Source organism: Crinia signifera, chromosome 2, assembly GCF_055691185.1.
Source record: "Crinia signifera chromosome 2, ASM5569118v1, whole genome shotgun sequence".
In the NCBI taxonomy this organism is placed as follows: Eukaryota; Metazoa; Chordata; class Amphibia; order Anura; family Myobatrachidae; genus Crinia; species Crinia signifera.
Genome location: NC_139218.1, coordinates 312928433 through 312949371, shown reverse-complemented (window position 1 = coordinate 312949371; position 20939 = coordinate 312928433). Strand labels below are relative to the sequence as shown.

The 20939-nt window shown below is 42.9% G+C and overlaps 1 protein-coding gene across 1 annotated transcript in view; it reads right to left on the bottom strand.

Moving 5' to 3' along the window:
• Positions 1-11302: 11302 nt before the first annotated feature.
• SLC25A30 (solute carrier family 25 member 30) overlaps positions 11303-20939 on the bottom strand; it is a 37300-nt gene continuing 27663 nt past the window's right edge. The window contains exons 6-10 of the mRNA XM_083168962.1: positions 18598-18693; positions 18392-18516; positions 16612-16744; positions 16246-16326; positions 11303-13754 (exon numbers count right to left, since the gene is read on the bottom strand). Coding sequence (XP_083025088.1) covers positions 13713-13754; positions 16246-16326; positions 16612-16744; positions 18392-18516; positions 18598-18693 — 477 coding nt within the window. The 3' untranslated portion in view covers positions 11303-13712. The remainder of the gene's footprint in view (positions 13755-16245; positions 16327-16611; positions 16745-18391; positions 18517-18597; positions 18694-20939) is intronic.

Sequence of the window (20939 nt, the reverse complement as noted above, 5' to 3'; positions counted from 1 at the left end):
TCAAATAGAAACTACTGTACCTGTCACTCAGTATCTGCGTCCACTGTTACTAATAAATCACTGCACATGTGCAGTGTGACTGACATTGCATTTCAAAGAAATATACTGTGCAAATGTCTGCATCCACAACTGAATCAGGCCCTTTGTAAGGTGCTGTGATATGCTTGCTGCATAATAATAAATCAATTGATAGATTGTAAGCTTGCGAGCAGGGCCCTCATACCTTTGACTGACTGTAAATACCCAGTTTGTTGTATCACTGTCTCCTATTGTAAAGCGCAAGTGAATATGCTGCACTATATAAGAAACTATTAATAAATAAATAAATATGAAGGGAGTTCACCACAATGTCACTACTAGTGACTATCATATGATACTGTTCATTCTAGCACCCACTATCTTTGAAAACCCATGCAGTTCCTCTTCCCTGCCTGGAGTGTTGCTGTCTGCTGTAGTGCTTCTAGCACAGTGTGGTCTGTATATCAGCACTGATAAAACACCACAGCAGACATTGACAGTGACTCACTAGCAGCACCAGTTGCAGTGAGGCAGGGGTGGGGCTGTCCTGTGTGCTGCTGCTGAATGGCTGACCAGACTGTCTTTCACTGTCAGCTACCACCTACAGCAGCAGCACACAGCCACACACACATATGAAAGCCCAGCCAGCAGTGATACTGTCATGTTTGTTAATCTTTTTATTTTTTTTTATCAGTCTCTTAAGTTTTTAATGAATATAAATCAAGGACAGAGTGAGCTGGCTGCAAAGCATTGAAAGCAGCACACATTGACACACAAAAGAAAAAACATTGGAAGATTGAGAAAAACATCGGGGGAGAAATCTAGCGATGTAGATGAAACATTGGATCCTCAACATTGCAGGGTTAAACATCGAACATTGGAACCATAAATCCGATGTTACCGATGAAACATCATATGATTACCCATCCCTAAATCAGAGTACAGTAGCTACTAGCTAGCGAGTTTTCAGCTAGATGCGGCGCTGTAGAATATGCTGTTCCATCTATGGCCGTGCTGTGGGTGCTTATACATGGGGAAGAGCCCCGGGCACATCCGTCACCAGTGTACTGTTTGCCATAATATGGAGTAGAAGAAGTATAGGGCTTTTGAGGAGTGGAGAAGTTACCCGTAGCTGTAGGTCACTGTTTCTAGCTGTCATTTTATTGTCTGTGGTAGGTAATGTAGCCACTCTGTGGAAGGTTGAATACATTTCTCTGCAGTCCCCCAGCTCCTGACAGTGCTTATAAAGAGGGAGCCTGCGGTGTGGCGATGCCACTGGGACTCGGTTATTCTAAATTTTTTTATATAAATGTCTAGTGTTTGATTGTGTGTTTTCCGAAACATTGACATCTGTTGGCTTTGAGTGAAACTACATCTCTTTATATCTCTCTCACATGCACAAATACAGAGGCAATCACAACTGGATACATTTTTGGGCACTAAGGGAATCCTATAGATATGACTTACAGGTTAAACTCGATGGACAAACGTCCTTTTTCAGCCTTAATTACTATGTTACAAGGTAGCAGACTAGCTTTTGAAGCATTTGCTGCGAGCGGGCTTACTAGTGTGTGTGTGTGTATATGTATATAGATAGATCTAACTACACATCTCTGTGAGACGAAGTACCACCAGTGACCATTAGAGGCACTCAACTTAACAAATTACTCCTTTGTGTGCTAAAAGATGTCATAAAATAAAATGCCAGCAATGTTTGCAGGGACACTGATCTGTTTCAACCTGCTGGATATGTAGAGAGGGAGCTGTGAAGACAGAGATTGGAAGATGGCAATAAAAGTAGTTTCATTTTTTGGGATAACCGCCACTGTACATACCCTGCAAATACTTGTGTGGGGAATAATATGCTGTATGAAAGGCTGTGGATCAGTTGGTCACCAGCAAGTTGTTAGACAGTCATTAAGTCGACAGGGTCATTAGGTCGACATTTTTTTTACCCTTACGTGGACACAGTCAACATAAACACTTAAACGTACCACTGCGTCTGCTCGCCATGTTTCGGGCACTGTGCCTTGCTGCGCTTGGCACACTATTTTATTCGCCCACCTTGCCCTACTGAATTGTAGGGCATGAAATACCGCTTGTTGGCACATGTCGGCTCAAAAAGAACAGTAAAAAAAAAATGTATCCCATATGAAATGTTAAAGAACATTTTTATACTGTGAAGAGGAATGTAGGTGAATAATAAATTGTAATAGACACTGTGGCCTATGGGAATAATTCCCAAAATTGCCCATTCAGCCATGAAAGGCAAATAGTTGACTAAATTATCCATGTTCTAACTTGGAACAATTGAATTGATAAAGATGCCCTGAGCGTGGCGAAAGGCGTTTTCTGAGGACCTATCAAATTTCCGGCACAGTGGCAACCCGTGGGACATCACCTGCAAATATTGCTTATCCCATCATCTGCAATTAATCATCGGTAGGTCCCCGCACCGCTTGTAGGAACTGCAGCATACACAGCCAGTGTCCCGGTGAGTAGAGGATTTGCGGACATCGGAACCCGCACTTTGTGCTCCTCCTATTCATTGATACACCACCAGGAACAGTAACAAGATTCTCTGTGTAACACCTACCCTAAGCACCAACTATTTGGAGTTGCGGAGCAATGGACATGTCCAGAAGCAGTGAACCAATCTTTTGTATACAACACCAGTGGCCAAATGTAATAGCCTTCGAGTTCGGCGGCCATGCGGGATGCTGGCCAAATTTGAAGGTTTGTTTAACAACGTAAAACTATACCATGCAATTATCATATATATTAAAATAACACTGCAGACATGCTAATTTTAAAATAATGCCTGCAGGGGGATAGTATGATACAGTAGATGTGTGGACAAACCCAGAATGAGAATCTGCTTCAATTAAACAGTTGATACAGTACTAGTAATGTGTGTGTGTGTGTGGAGGAATACGAGCCACCAGGTGGCACTGTGGCACCCCAACTGAAATAACGTCTTAGCAATACACTATCTAGGAACCAACTAAATAATTAGCAATAGTCCTGAACACTCCAGGAGTAATAAGAAAAAAATAAGCACTTCCATAAATGGAAAACATTAACTGTAAAACTCCCATGTCAAACAATAGATAATTTGTTTTATTACTTTGCCTGTCCAGCGCATATGCTCTTGGTGCTCCCACCTGGCCTGTTTCAGAAGCTCCTGTATCTATTGATAGGCAGTAGGCACTCATCTGTGACTTTATGCAAACATCTAACCTTGTGAAAATCCCGGTAAATGCAGCAATAGACAGTTATTGGTGCATCATTATCAGTCATATTATGGACATTTGTATCAGCCCTTTGTCAAGTGCAGCTTTTCTGTGTGACCTCTGACCTGCCACACACCTGCTTCCATAATACAGACCATCTCCATATGTGCGCTAAGACACCTCCCTGACACAGCAAATGCTCAATACACTTCTACCTCTGTGTACCTGCAATTACTACTGTCACTCTGTAGGGACATAGGGCCTAATACATGTCGGCTCTGACCACATCCCCTCGGTAACATGCGAGGGGATGGGTCCGAGAACACATCCCCTCGCATGCGGCTGAAGGGGAGAGAAATTATTCGATGGTTGCCATCAAATGATTTCTCTTCCCTTAGAAAAAAAAAGTCAGAAGAGGGGGCGGGCACAGAGTAATTAAAAACACTGGGCGTTCCCCTACCCATGCGTACGTCTCGGCAAGTGGGGGACCCCGTACACACCAGAACGATCCTGATTGTTAGTAGATTGTTAGCAGATTGTGTGATGGTCGCACGATCTGTTGGAGCACACGATCTGCTAACAATCTGCTAACGATCTGCATCCAATCTGATCCCAATCCGATCTGAGTCTGTATCCAGTTGAATGGATCTTTTACAGATCCTATCTGCAGCAGGTAGGATCTGTAAAACGACCAAACGACAGCGGGGATGCGCATTGGATTGGAATCGGATCGGAATTGGATGTAAACATGCCCAATCTACATACAATCTGCTTCCAATTGGTTGGAATTGGATCCCTAATCGTTCTGGTGTGTACCCCCCCCCCCCCCCCCTGAAACTTGCTGAAGGCGTACACACAGGGGAGTCTCTTCATGCAAAAATACGCGCATGTGTAGAACTCCCACCATCTGAACGGGGCCAAATTTGTCCCAGTCCGAATAAAAGGTGAAACCCCAATATCAGAATGCATAAGCTCTACTATGTCCCACATCGGCTGTGTGTCCGTCTCTGAAGTAGGGCCACAGTGATCTGCACTTTAGAGCAGGTACGTCGGAGGGGACGCAGTCGGCATGCTGGCTGTGGCTGTCAGTATACCGACGCCAGCGTACCTACTGCCTTCAGACACCAAAACTGCGAACAGATTGGGCTGCCAACGCTGAAATACTGACAGACAGTATCCCGATCAGTAAGTACTGTAGTAGGCGCGAGTGGCCGGGGATTGTGAGGGGGTGTTAGATTTAGGTACGTAGAACCAGGAGTTAGTTAGGTTTAGGCAGTGGGGTACAGGGGTTAGGGTTAGGGAGTAGGGCTTGTTTGCTACAGAGCAGAATCAGGATGCTGGAGTTGGTCTTTAGATAGTCCGCATCCTAAACACTGGGATATCATGTACAGTATATCCCCATAGGAGTAACACTAAATTATATAATCCTATTAAAACACCTTTCTGTAAATTGTATACAATATTAACTCTTGTATCAACACTAGGACACTAGGACTTTTGTCTGTGTCTGTGCTGGTATAATATTTGCTTTTACGTGTTTAGTGGGTTTAGCAGTTTTCCACCACATTGAGCAGCTGCACTCAGGTTACTAAGCTTATATATTTTTTTGTTATTTCAAAATATATATATATATATATATATCATAGTTGCCTACCTTCTCCGGGAGAAGCCTTAAACGACATGGTGGGGGATGCAGGGGGGCATTCTGATGTCATGAAGCCTCACCCTTATTCCACGAAAACGCCATGATTTGCGAAGAGGGGTGGGGCTTAAATGTCACGATTTACATAATTTTAGCCCCTCCCCGTACAGCGCGAATTCCATCATTTGTAGTTGGGGGAAGGGAGGTGCCTGGGCTCCGAGAAAATTTCGGGAGACTTGCCCACCATCCCGGGGGGCCGGGAGGGGCACCCGATTTTCGGGAGACTCACGGCCATTCCGGGAGGGTAGGCAAGCCTGTTATATGATTTTGTTAAAAATGTGTAAAAAAAAAAATATATTCCCTATATAAAAGGTAAACATTACAATACATTATGATGATTAAAGATGTTTACTTGGCAATTTTCACACCAATTTTGACAAATTCACTTGGCACTCAAAAGGGACCCTAATCTTATAACATTCATTGTATACTGTAGGTGCCTTGGAAAGCAAGATTACTTTGGCTAATGTCACATTTCAAACAAAAACTCCAGCTGTACAAATCACTAATATCAGAGACGCACTTACCCCAGGTAGGGAGTGGTTCACTGTTGTGATTACGCAACACATAAAATTGGCATCATTACAAAATGCCTGTTACTAAGAAATCCAGTCACAAGTGGACTTGGCAGGGTTTTTTTTATTTTTGGCTTTGAAGTCATTATGCTGTGATAATCACCTGCTTTGCCTGTACTTAGTATACCAACCATTTTATAGTAATCAGTATTTTGCAAGCCATTAACCCCTCACAGATAGGGATTAGACATTGTAGTTAGCAGCAGAACAGGATTAACATGTATTATAGAATTTTATTGCATACCTAGAAGAGAATTACATCTGAGGTGCAGCTAAAAACTTTTATGACAGAAATAGCATCCAGCGAGACATGTCACTCGTGCGTTTTACCAACCTACCCCACCATTGGCTAGACTGGTGCAGGTATATGCCAGTTGCATAGTGTACCATTATCTCAGGTGACTTCAATATTCCTGTTTATGTTCGCAATGACCCCTGTATCTTAATGGAATGCTTGGCACTCTGCCAATCGGACACCACTCCCATAATTTGGTCTTCACTGTTTTCCACTCTGATTTTATTTTTTCATATCCTTTAGTTTATTTACCCTCATATTTATTTTCTTATACCTGCTTGACCCACTCTACACCCAGTGTCACCCTCTTCTGCACTGCCATTATCAGCCTTCAAAGACACATATTTCATTCCTGGTATTCCAAATACATCAGATAACTGAAAAGGGGGAAAGGGTGTTGGAAAACTTTTACCAGTCCTTTCACTTTCCCATCTTATTAGAATACCCTAAGCTTTGCCCAGTCCTTCCTGTTATTCATTTCCAACACTTATCGCCATGTACAGATGCACAGGACAGGGGTGAGCATGCCACTGTCTGGTCTGTTAACACACAGACCATGCTACTGCTCCAGGTTATTGCTAGGATGTGATCTCCTAACATAATAAGAACCATATGGAATCCTCCTGTTCATAGCCAATAAGATGGGGTGTTAGATCATGGACCTCACCTTCTACTGGTTCCTGTTGGAACAACAGGTCAATAACAGGCCAACAGCAATTCGGGTGCAAGTCAACAAGCAAAAGATCAACATGTACTAGGTCAGGGGTAGCCAACTCCAGTCCTCGAGAGCTACCAACAGTTGATGTTTTCCAGGTCTCCTCACAGAATCACATGTGAAGTAATTAGCTCCACCTGTGGATCTTTTATAATGTGTCAGTGTGTAACGAGTGCACCTGTGCAGCAGCTAGGTTGTCTGGAAAACGTGAACTGTTGGTAGCTCTCGAGGACTGGAGTGGGCTACCCCTGCAGTAGGTCAACCTTGACAAAAGGCTTACACAAGCAATAGGTGGACATGACAATGGTCGACAAATGAAAAGTTCAACATTAGTTTTTCACTTTTTTTTCACTCAGATAATGTGTTTATACTTTCTGAACAAGTTGGGAACGGTAAAGTGTGCCGAGTGAGACCCCATCCCCCAAAGCATGTGGAGAAAAGTGACATGAACCCCAATTATTTTTAATTACTTTTTTTACTTACTTCCCTGTCGCTTTTACTTACTTACTTTTTACTTACTTCCCTGTCGCTTTTGCTTGTGTCAACTAATAGTCAGTGTCGATTAATAGTGGTCGGACGAATAATCCACACCCACCTGTTGCTTATATACCAGGCATGACGATCTCAATGTATAATGAATAGAAACAATGAACAATGATGTGCATGCAAATGGTGGATGGGTTTGATTATTGTTTTGCTAGATACTCCTGGAAGTCAATAAAAGGGGTTTGCCAGCTATTAGTTATTTCATGCCCTATACGGGTAACGAGTAGAATATAGAAGTCAACATAAATTTACATATGCATGTAGTTTGTGTGGCATTCTACAGGACACTTTGCATCAGTGGTGTACATTTATCTCATTCACCTGGAGGCAAGTTGGATTTCGGTGCCCCCACCCCAAATATGACGCGTGTCACCATTCACCTCTGCGTATTAGCGACTCTGAGATAATACAAGTAATAGCAGGCAGGAGCCATCCTGTACCCTATTGCAGATGTTAGCAGTACACACAGCAGAGCTCCTTTGTAAGAGCAGTGGTCACACTTGGACCCCGCTGTGAACCACACATACCCCTTCATGGCTTGGAGCCTCCATTGCCTCTGGGAGTTACGCCCCTGCTTTGCACATATTTGCTGAGCACGCGCATTACAAGATGTTAGCGCTGGAAAAAGCCATACAGACATAACTGCATTCCATACATATGTACAAAGATATGCCTGATAAAGAAGGGTTGCAAAGCGGGAACCTGAAACTATATCTATAGATTGTAAGCTTGCAGCAGGGCCCTCCTACCTCCAAGTCTGTCTGTTGCAACCCAGTTTGTTTTATCACTGTCTACAACTGTAAAGCGCAATGGAATCTGCTGCACTATATAAGAAACTGTAAATAAATGAATAAATAACTATATACTAACAATGCCAGCCTATGGGCCATTGATGACTTGGAAGTCAGGCGAGGATACAGGGAGAGAGGGGGGCAATGGCTCCCCCCCTCCTCCCTAGAGTCCTCGCACCTCATGCTAGCCACTGTCCCAGACATCCAGTAGCAAGGTGTACAGCAGCCCCACTCCATGCTGTGAGGGAACCAGGAAGTGACTGTGTGCACGTTGCCTGCTGCGCGGTGCTGTGGCCTCCGAACTATAGATCTGATCGCAGTACAAATTTGTTCTCAAAATGGGCAAAACCATGTGCACTGTAGGTGGGGCAGATTTGTTTCTGTGCAGGGTAAATACTGGCTGCATTATTTTTACACTGCAATTTAGATTTCAGTTTCAACACACCCACCAAATTTAACGCTCTCTGTACATGTTACATCTGCCCCACCTGCAGTGCACATGGTTTTGCTTATTTTGAGAACAAATTTGTACTGCGATCAGATCTGAATAAGGGCCTATGTGTGTGACCCCGTTACTGCTACTTACAGATCCCTACACCTGCCGCTATGCAGGCTCATCCCTCCCGTGGTCACTGGCTGGCTGCGGGTATGTAAGGCGTACAATGCACCCGTGGTGCTACGTACTGCACTGAGCTGTATGTTTGTTGCAGGGTGCGAGTGTCAGTGTGTGGGATATAAGTTGTGTGCACTGTGCATCACACACGCATACTGCTACTATGTCACCTTAATAGGGGAACAGCTCACCTGGTGACTCGGAAGGAGTGAAGGGGCACACACACATAGAGATCTGTCCTAAGCAATTTTGCTGGTGTCAAGATCTCCCATGGAGCACATACACATACAGAGATTTGTGCTAATCAGAATGAGAGATTGCAATCAGTATCTCTCATTCTGTACACAGAGGGATTTGCAGTCTTTTGCTAAGCAATCTGACTAGATTTTGACTGCATGCACTGACTTAGTTAGCAAGAGATATTTAATCTCTTGGAGCATACACACGGAGAGATCTGTGCTTACTTTCTAAGCAATCTAGTCAGATTGCTTAGAAAACAGCACAAATTTGCTCCGTGTGTATGCCCCTTAAGGATTGGGAAGGGTCAGGAATAGGAAGGGGAGGAGTCATGGCTGGAGAGTCGAGGGTCAATAAATTGCCCCCCCCCCCCCCCCCCCCCTAGAATAAAAGTCTAGATCCACCCCTCCTTGGAGGGTGTGTGTCTCTCAGACCAATGAAAGGAAACGTAATTGTGTGCTATTGTATATAATACATAAATATCAAGCAACAGCGGTATCAGGTAAAACACCTACATGATGTTTGAAGACTGATATCCCTGGATCCAGGAAGCGCTTACGTAGGTGAAGGTCCTATTGTTGGTTGTAATTCTCATCTATATTATATCCATCTGCTATAATACTATAGGCTGTTAGAAGTATCTCTTTGCTGTAACTCTATCTAGTTCTAGAATTATCTGTTTGTTGTAAAAAGTCATACTGTACTTATCTATATTTATTGTTATATCTTCCCTTTGCTGATTCAACCGGTTTTGTGTGTTAGACCACAATACAATAGTACAGGGGTGGCCAACCCACCTGAGACGTAGAGCCAAATTTTTTTTTCTGTTAAGACAAAGAGCCGCAACCATTTAAAATGGGCGTGACCTAGCTTCCAGAAAGCCATGCCCCTTTTATAAATGGGTTGTGGCCTATATACAGATAGAGCCAGTTTCATCTATCCGGCCAGAGCACCATATCCTTCTGTCTAGGTGCGCCGATTGATGAGAATGGGATGCGTGTGCATGTGAGACAATTGAACGTCCCCGTCTCAGCAACCATTGCGCCAAGATGGAAAGATGTGGTGCACCGGCCGGATAGATAAAACTGGCTCCATCTATATGTATGTGTGTGTGTGTATATGTATGGGGGTGAGTTAACAGGGGGCATGGTAAGAGAGGCTGAGGTGACAGGGGATGTGATGACAGAGTCTGGTGTCAGTGATGGGAGGATGTAATAAGGGGCAAGGTGAGAGAGGGTGAGGTAACAGGTGATAAGATGACAGGGGGTGAGGTAGCAGGGGATAAGATGACAGGGAGGGAGTGCAATGAGAAGTAGTAGAAGACCCTAGTCTTGTTCTTACCAGAAATCTCTCCTGCTGATGCTGCAGTGAAGCATCTCCCACCTTAGCCGCTGGGTCCCTGTCCAGCTCCCACCGCCACTGTTGTGAACTGTCTTTGAGAACACAGCCGCCGAGTCTGTTCCAGCAGTCACTGGGTACCCTGTCACGTAGTCGCCCGGCGACAGAGGAGAGGAGAACCGCACTGCAGGGGCCCAGGCTACAGTGGGGATGACAGCCAGGAACAACCCCACACGGGTGCCAGCAGGGGAGCATTAAAAGGACCAGCAGCGCTGGAGATGATGCTGCTGCTGTCTCCTGCGTCCTCATAGCGTGAGAGCACATGCGCTGGATCAGCGCTGCCGGGCCGCGGTTACATAGGGAGTGACCCGGCGCATGCGCTCTGGTGGTAGGAGGAAGCTGGCGGCAGCAGCAGCAGCGTCTTCAGCGGCAATAATACTCACTTATGCGGCCGCGGCTCTGTGCATGCCGGAGCCGCAAAAAAAGTGGAGAAGAGCCGCGGGTTTGGCCACCCCTGCAATAGTATATACTGTTGTACACTCTTTCTTTAAGGTATTAAGGTGTGCATAGAGGTATGCTATGCTATAGACGCAGCTTGCGTTCGCAACAAACTATCTTATAATGTTTATTACGTTATGGAACATAACAATTTATAGTACATACCTTCCTTGTACTTGTTTGTTATTTCCCCTTATCCATCTCTCTAAGTGCAAAAGTGGCCAAGATGTGTTCATATTTAGAATTAATGTAAGTTATACAGAGTGTATAGATTTGTCTATAAGACACATTATACTGTACATTGCATGTACTTGGTTCTAGAAATCAGGCCTTATGAGAACACCCAGCAACCAGTGGCTCTCTCATTACTGGCTTATCAGTCTGGTGACACAGCAATTAAATGTCAACCGGCTACATAAACTGGGAGTTATGTACACAGTGGCACAGACACTGCCAACCAACAGAACAAATATCTGTTTACTAGGGAAAATGCAGACACCACTGCTGTTCTCCTTATGCAGCGTGGGTGCTTATATACAGAGTGGTTTTTCCTCAGCAGAACTGTACACAGCAGCCACTTTGCTATGGTATAAAATACTTTTCCTGTATGGCAAGGTCTGGATTTTGGCTGAAGTTCTGACAAATTCTCCATGTTCTACTTCTGCTGACCAAGACCATCGGAACATTCCACCCTCAACCATAAAAGTACTCTGACGGGAAGAGTTCCAGTGTAAAACAAACCCTATATTAAGCATAATTTAATAGCAAATATGTTGGTACAGAGAACAAGTTAATGCAACACGAAAATACAGCCAAGCATATTATATAAAACAATGCTTACAGAGCAAATTGCTTCACAGTTACTCTTCACTATAAGTACAGTAATATGGAGAAGTGTCCCGTATATAAACGTGTCCTTTTGTAAAACCTAGGATTTGTTTAATTATGATAAGGTCAGTGCTGACTGTGTAGACTAATGATACAGGCATGTAAAAGTTAAAATGATATATATTGTTAAAACCACTCTGGCATAGTATCAGCAAATCGCTGTTAACGAAAACTGAGCCGGTCCTGGGCAGAAAGGTGCAACTGATGCCTACTAGGAGAAACAGGAAGTGTAGTCACGGCTTCTTCACTTCCTGTACAAATGAAAAAGGTCTATTTTCTAATAATGTATTGTCCATTCACTTACATATTTTAGGTTTGTGTATAGAGCAGTGGTTCTCAAACTTTATCCTCAGCAACCCAAACAGGTCACTCGGCAGGTGCACAAGTGTAGTATTACTCAATTCAGATAGAGCTAATTATTTCACTTGTGATTCTGCAAGAAGACCTGAAAAACATGTACTGCTTGCCATTCTGAGGGCAGCGTTTGGGAACCTATGGTCAATCACTTATTTTTCAGAATACAAAATGAAAATGAGAAAAAAATAATACATTTAAACCTAGTGTACTACAACATTTTAATTAGTTTGTAACTAGGATCTGTTGTTTTTTTTTGTACCAATAGTTAACTAACCCCACGGATAAGTTGCTGTACAAGACTCTCCCTTCACCATAAATGTAAATGTTTTATTTAGAACAGAAGCTAATGTTATCTAGTCACATTTGCTTTTAGTTAAAGTCTGTATAACAGTAATTGTCGTGAGAACACATTTCTTAGGAAAAACAAAAACACCTTTGTACATATTTACACAAATGTGTAAATTTTAAACCCAAAATGGAGAAGAAAAAAAAAAAGGCAGCATAAAACAAATAGTCACTAGCACCCATCACTAGCGTCACAACGAAGTAGCAAATTTACACTTGAGCATAGTGCTATAGCAACACATTATTCACATTCGGAATAACTACATTGGCAGGAATAGGCAAAGTGTCTTGTGCACGAATAATTAAATATAAAATACACATTTGAGGCCTTTCACCTGAAATGTTACCTTCCAATAAATATCTGTGAATGACTGTAGAGTATGTGGAATGTACAGCTCCGGTCTACTGGGACAATCCTGGTATTACCACGTGAATGGGCTATTTTATAACTAAATTATATTGAACAGAAAATCTTCTTACATTCTTCTTAGCCCAGTATATAGTATTACAACTATTAACACTAGAATTGCGTAGTCATTGACCTACAATCAATGTGGCTTCATAAGTGCAACAGAAAAGGTATCTTTTGCATTCACTGAAATGTTGCAATACACAAGCAGAGTAACCTTTGTAACAAAATAATCACTTGTGTTGATACTGCATTCTTGAACATATAAAAACATAAAAGAGCGCCACAGGGTATGTTGTGATACAAAAACAGATCTGTAGACTTTTACAGAGAGTGATAATAAATTACATGAATTGCCCGACATTGTAACAACTTGAAATTAAAATACTTCTGCGTACATTAACTTTGCCAGATGAGAAAATGGGCTAAAAATATTAACAAAGGCTTAATAACTGGTATGGTGGGGTGTGCGTAACCCTTTAACTGCCAAGTGGATTTGTCAAAATAGTTGTGAAAATTGCCAAACATTTTAATTCATCATGACCTATGATGTTTACCTTATATAGGTAATTTGAAATATTTTTTTAGCCATTTTTTTTTTTTTTATTTATATAACAAATGTGAGTGACGCTGGCATTTTTAGCAGATATTTTGCACATCTCACAGAGATGTTGGCACTCAAAGGGTTAAGGGTTGTATTTTATTATTATACCTAGCAATAAATAGCATTCTACAAAAATTGAGCAGTGAAACATAAAAAACGGTCAGTTTACATGTATAAAAATATAGAATTTGCTGAGCGCCTTCTATTAGTGGGTGACCTTTCAAACCTCTCCATTCTCTGATAAGAAAGGAATCCATAGTGCGTGACATCCATGTTGTCATTGGCAACCACAATCCTGGCATCCCTTACAGTCTTTTGGAAAATAATCTATATTTTTCTAAAGAACAGTTCTTTAACGTGGTCAAGGGGCTTTGCAAATATATGACCACATGGCCTCCAAGAGTATTAGAGCTCTTCATATTTTCACGCATTCCTCTGATGACATCTTGGAGAGTTGGAGCACAGACGTCTGACATTCTATATAGCTCCTGGCCTTAAAAAAAAAAAAAGAAAAACCATCCGCTAGCTGCATGGAACTGTCCACACCATTATAGGTTCAGTTTCTTCAGCTGTTCATAAGTTATAAAGAACTGTGGTGTATTAAGGACTTATGACCAACAGCGCTTAAAACAATAGCAATAAAACAACACAGGCTCCCTGCAGTCTCCAGTTCCTTCTCCTTACAATCTTGTTTATGCCTTGATAACAAAGTAACTTCTACAAGTGACCGTACACAGATGCTGCCGCTTGTCACAAAGACCAGACCAAGGGCCTATTTTGTAACTCAATTAAGTGGGCAAATACAAAACCTACCTGTTCTATGCTTGGCTATCCCTACTACGTTAGCACTACACACTAGAAGATTATCTTTCCAATCTGGCTGGTTGCAATGAAAATCTCTGGGAATTGCAATCAATTGTTTGCTCCCAAACGCTGGATAATGGACAAAATCAGTCATCAGCATATATTGATTTAAGCAATTTGTCTGTAGGACCAATTTTTGTCTGTTTTCCCATGTTTAGGAGCAAATGGTCAATTGTCATTTGCGCCGAAAAAAGTCCAGATTTTCATTCCAACCAGCCAGATTGGAAAGATAATCTTCTAGTGTGTATGGGCCTTTAGACCAATTGCCATACATAAAAAGGTAATATTGCAGTAAGTGAGGCCACTTTTAGATCATGTGCTCAATTGAGCAGAGAAAATGCATTAACAATTATACTTTGCATAAATCTTGATTAGCTATTATGCAAAGTTTACAGCCCAAGGCCAATTTCCTATTACCCGCGATCCGTGAATAGGCTCACTCACAACACTCTAATTAGCCCAGATACGGCGGGTGTACCGTGGCTTATTGTGAATATTGTTTTGCCTGCCTCATGTGGCTGGATGAAATTACACCGTTTTCACTGAACCTGTGTGTTTTCGCAGTGCATCGGGACTTTTATCGAGCAATCCAATAGGATAAAGCCCGATAAAAACCCATCGGTGAAACAAAAAACCATGGCTGTTTTTTGCTCCAAAATGTTTTACCAGGGGTAATTGGATACCCCCTAAATAGGTTACTACAACATAAAAACTGTGTAATTGTTTCTGACTGCTATCTGTACATCTACCAAAAACCCTATCAAGATATTTTATTTACATTATTTAATTCCCTTTATTAAAAGCAAACAATACTTTGTACCGTTGCCAGGTTGTTCTCACCGTAATACACCGTGTGATTACTTAGGCACCATCTGTCTCCTTATAAAGATAACAAAATACACCCATGACTACAAATCTGCTAATTTGGATACAGCAGGCCTGACTAAATTAGCCAATCAGGTCTGCCTGGCAAGGGTCATATACTGTAGGCTTCTTTACTGCAACAGAAAACTCACAATATTGTAGAAGGTGAAAACAAAAGACCTGCAAGTGATATTAGCAGATTACTTTACAGATGGTGACATAGGGGTTTATTCTAGTTCATTCTTTCTGACAAAATCCTTCTTAGATGGACAAAACCATGTGCACTGCAGGGGGGCAGATGTAACATGTGCAGAGAGAATTAGATTTGGGTGAGTTATTTTGTTTCTGTGCAGGGAAAATACTGACTGCATTATTTTACACTTCAATATAGATCTCTATTCTCTCTGCACAAGTTATATCTGCCCCACCCGCAGTGCACATGGGCCCTTATTCTGAATCGGACGGTACGGCCCGCGTGCGGCCGTACCGCCGATGTTTTTAGTCTGCACATGCGCAGAGGTCAATCTGCGCATGTGCAGCCCCATTCGCCGCAGACGTATTTCGTCCGCCGCAAAGGGGGCGTATAGGGGCGTGAGGGGCTTCATACCCTCATTTCCCTATGTATACGCCCCGCGTTTCATGGGCGTTCCCATGCAAACGCGGGGCGTATGCATGCTAATCAGGGTATGACGCCACTGATGGGGGCGGAAAGCTGACGTCGCCGGATGTCAGCTCTCAGCCCCCATACAAGCTATCACACGGACGATTGTCCGTGTGGTCTCAGCTTGCGGGAGCTGCTGTGGCGTGCGGCCCTGCCTTCGATGGTCGACGACCATCGAATGCAGGGGGCAGCTCCCACCATGGTGGAGGCGTACGCCCCACCATTTTTATGCGGATCGCCAGCCGTCCGTGTACGGACGGCCGTGGCGATCCGTCTCGTGGGCGGGGATTGGTTTGTGCGGCCGGAGCACCGTGTGCGGCTCCGGCCGCACCAACCAGAATAAGGGCCATGGTTTTGTCCATCTAAGAAGGATTTTGTCAGAAAGAATGGACTAGAATAACCCCCATACTGTATGCACAATTCCTCCATTACACCCAATTAATGCTCCTATTCTTATTTTTAACTATTTTGGTTTAGCGACTTACAATGTTACATGTTCTTTTCACCAAGGTGAACCCTCTAGATACAATATAAAAGTGTACAGCTAAGCGCGATATTCCTGTGTCAGGTCTCATCAGGATTACAGTATTTTTTACTTTCCTGACTAGAAATGCAACAAACTATAGGATTCATAGATTTCCTTTGAAACAGAAGCAGAAGGGGCTATCAATAGAAATGTTATTAAAGGATACAATAATATTCCAGGGTCCCAGTCTCAACCAGTTTGGCCAGAAACCTTTGTACAAAGCAGAGAAGCCTTCATTCTTCCAGGTCTGAAAGTAAAATATCCATGTTACTGTATTGTTAGCTGGCTGCACACAACACAGGGAATTTCACAAAGGAAAACAACAGGATGGTAAAAGGGTTACAGAAAAGTGCTCTGCATAAACAATTTATAACAGTAAATCCTAGGTTATAACAGGGTAACAATTATTATTTGAATGCAACACACTACCTGTTATACGAACTCACATTTTGTACATTACTACTGTCATTTATAGTTTTACTGTAAAACATGCATTGTCCTTCATAAGGAACGTTGTGTGTGATCGGTGTACCTGCAGTAAGCAGTCTACTGTGCCCTTGTAGCTGGACCCTTCACAAATTGACCTTTGGTTCATCATCCGCGTTCTCACAACATCAACTGGATTTGAAGCTAGCGCTCCTGCCAAGCCGCAGGTAAAACTCGACCTAATTGGAAGCAACATCACAATGTATTACAAACACAGCAGGACAGATAAAAACGTAATACTGTTATTAAGCTTTATACACTGATAAATGGGCCTAATTCAGGAGGTGTACGCAATCCTGATGGTTTACGTAACTTTTCCAATGGGGAGATCCTTGCATGTGCAGATCACGTTCTGAGAGATCGCACACAGGGGTCAGTTAGCACAATAACTACTGCACCCATCACGTGCAAGCAGGGCGGCTACAGACGGTCGGTGATGGACAGTCTGCTGCTGTTTGGGAAGCGGCGACAGCCTCTGTTTGATAAAACTCTGGCATGGCACCACCTTTTAGGGGCTGGGAAGAGGTAAGAGATATCCTGGTCTCTACGATGGCCGGCTTGCGTGTCACCATGGGAGCTGTAAGTCACCCGATGGTGGGAGAAAAATCTGACAGTGATCCTAGGATGGGTTCTTATGCTGCCAATTCACATGTAGCAGTGAATCACACAAAAGGTCAACATGAGTTTTTCATGATTTTATGTCAACATGGACACTGTCTTAAGTGTACTGCATCCCCTCGCATGGCTCGCCATGCTTCAGGCTTGGCACACTATTATATTCTCCCTCTGCGTCGTAGTGGACAGTAGGGTATGACATACCGCTTGTCGGCACATGTCGGCTCTAAATTTTGTTAACAAAAATGCATGTCGCCTACAGAATAAGCTTTTGTCTTATTCCAGATATCTATACATTTATTGTACATTATTTCCTTCACTGTACCCTGCTACAGAATTCATGTGTGTGATGAAACATAGCTATGTCCTCATACATCACTGCTGCAGATGTACCAAACAGACTCTCTTTGCATGCCAGGTCTGGTGTGATTTCACTAGCGTCAGACATTTTTTTTTCCCCTTCATCTTTTTACCTGAAAATGCATTTGTTGACAAATTTTGCACCAGGAGACTGTGCCAATTCATTTAATATTTCATGTGGGGTGCTTCGATATCTGCGCTAATGATTCTGTATATGAAGTGCTACGATGCAGCTGCTGCCGTTTTTTTCACATCCCAAGTTCTGTTGCGCTTCATATACAGAATCCACTGCACACAGATATAGGAGAGTCACGTATCAGTAATCTGCACAGAACCCTGCTTCATTCTAGTCACATTTCGTTGAGATTAAGGTGCATTTTCACATAAACAGATGCAAAAAAAATAAAAATGACCGGCACTAGACTAGTCACCCAGGGCCTGGCTAGCCCAATCACGCAGGCATCATACATCACATGGCATATTGATGCCAGTAGTAGGACACGCTATTAATAATAATCCAACATAAGCACCAGAAGAAAAAACTACTCCTTTATGACCAGTATAATTAAAAAAAACGTTGCCATTTCATAGGTGTGGGAATTCCTCATAGTGTTACCTGAGGAGTGCTGACTGTATGAAGGATTCAGAGCACGAAGTGAACAGTGCTGATGAAGAACTAGCTGGTGCCCGCCTGACATAGGACAGAAGTTATTTTTTCTACTAAATGGGTATCCATAATAAAATAGCAATAACAAATGCGGTCAGGCTGGTTTTACATTTATTGCTAGTGTAGATTTAAAACCAGCGGTTACAATTGCAGATTATTGTGGGCTTTGACCAGATGGACGTACAGAAAGTGCGTGTAGACTGTATCACCCATCAGTCCAGACAGGATCAGGTGCTTCTTGGTGATGTCATACACCGGTAGCTCCACTCCCACAACAATAGCTGCCCTCTGTGCAGTCAGTGACACACCCTAAAAATAAGAGCACATGGTCATTACTTTCTAGTAGGGAAAATTAGGTTCTAAACGCAACCAAAAATAAATGTGTGTTACCTTCCACAGGCCTTTTGTCCCTTCCTGCTGGTAAATACTGATGAAGTTTCCAATCATTCCTCCTTGGATCAGGCTGCCATGTGCCTGCATTCTTATCTGGTTATACAACACAGGGGAGACACTAAGGAATGCAGCTCATGCTTACACCAGAACATAGAACACATATCTGATAGACCAAACGTGCAAGCAACAGCGAAAACACTGGAGTGGGGTTCTGCAGGACGAGGCTTTTCTGGATTAGCAGAAAAGAAATTTAGGGCCCGATTCAGACTTGCCTGCTAGCCTGCATATATTTGCTGCCTAGTGACCAGGTAAACGCCACCCCGCCCACAAATCCTCACGCTACGCTGCAAGCGGATGTGTACACTTCCACATCTGTCCGTATGCGCCCGCATAGAAGAGAAGTCAAGCCTGGACTTACTTTTATGCTGGCAGTTCTTCTGCAAATTGGGGGAGGGGGCTGAAGTCCTCTGCCTGCCCCAAGCAGACAGGGGCATGCCTGCGTTCGCAGTGGTCCATGCAGTGTTTCAATGGGCGCCCTTGCTGCTTTTTTGTGGGCACACCCATGAAATGTTGGGCAGACCCCAGAGACCGCCCCAAGCCGGTCACTCATTTTGCGAAGGTCACGGCGAGTAAAAATCTCAACAAAGGCATTTGCGCATGAGCTACCACAACCCCACCATCAGAGACAGGCCGAATTAGGACCTGTACGAACAGGTCTGAATCAGCCCATTAATTCTAACAGCACAAAAGATATAACGGGTGAAATGTTATAGGATGAGAGATTCAGAAAGTGAGAGATTTGGTAAGAAATCTCCAGGTTTTTTAAAAGCGGCAATCACTTACACGGCTAAATCAGGTTTTGCAGTGAAAATGATTGCGGATTGAACAAAACTGGAGATTTCTTACCAAATCTCTCACTTTCTGATTCTTTCACCCTAGTCACACAACATTTTTTTTTAACTAGGAACTATTGTCAAGCAAGGCAGTCATTGGCAGACCATGTTATTAATGCATCAGGAGACATGACCAAATAATTACAACTATAAAATCGCACATTTTGTATAACCTCTGTTTTGTTTTAGAACCGTAACAAATGATATTCACAGGCTTAATGGGTATATAAAAGTAGTATACAAAATATTCTTCCCCTACTTGCGTGAGTTTCCTCCGGGGACTCCGGTTTCCTCCCACAATCCAAAAATATACTGGTAGGTTAATTGGCTCCCAATAAATTAAGTTAACCCTAGAATGTCTGTGTGTGCGCATGTACATGCGGTAGGGAATATAGATTGTAAGCTCCACTGGGTCAGGGACTGATGTGAATGTTCAAATATTCTCTGTAAAGCGCTGCGGAATATGTGTGCGCTGTCAAATTAATAAATACATTAATTTCCCCATTTACTTTATGGGGAAATGAATAGAATTACATTCTGGAGGTTTAGCAAAACTACCCAGTATGTCAGAGTGCTTATTTTGGAGTAAGTAAAACCATGTGCTCAGATTGCAGCCAGACTGCAGAGCCTCCTTACAGCTATTTCAGAAATATAGGCAGCAGACGTTAAGCAACAAGTGTTTGTATGAACATATGCACAAAGGTTGTGCATAGTGTTCCTGCTTGGGGCTTCCTGAACTCAGTGCCCTGCGGTTCCCAAGCAACAACTGCAAGTTACATCACGTCACACCATGCATTTTCCGTGCCAGACTTCTAAAGAGAACATTCATTACTCCCATTCCACACATTAGTCACATGGTGAACTCAATGCACTTACTATGATGCAAAAAAAAAACCAGTAAGTATCTAGTGAGCTTCTGAAAGGGCATATTGTAGAATGGTGCTTTCCAAAGCTGTTCCCAAAGGAGTACTAACTCCTTTGGGAACGGGGGGGGGGGGGGGGGAATGTGGATCACCCCCCACTCCCCTCCCACAGAGGGAGAATGTGTCGGGATTTCGGCGTCGGGATTTTGAATGCCGGGATTATAGATGCATCCCTCATGTCCCAATGTAGTGCCAGTTACACATCATGTCCCCAGTAGTACTTTTAGCAACAACAACAAAAAATATGATACATATGGTTTTCGGAATAATTTGGATAACAGATATCCAGTTAAGGGATACTCAACCTGTATTAAGCTATTGGAATCGTCTGGCACTCAGATTGGATACAAACATAGATTCAGAAGGCATGGGTCTGTGAGCAATTCTAGTACACCTGTGTGATTATGAAGGGATCTATACCAATAGAGAATCACATACAAGACAGATCCCTCGGTAGCGTGAGTCAAGGCAGGTTTAAGTATAGAATACTCAGCTTATAGCCTTGGCAGTCATCACACAAATA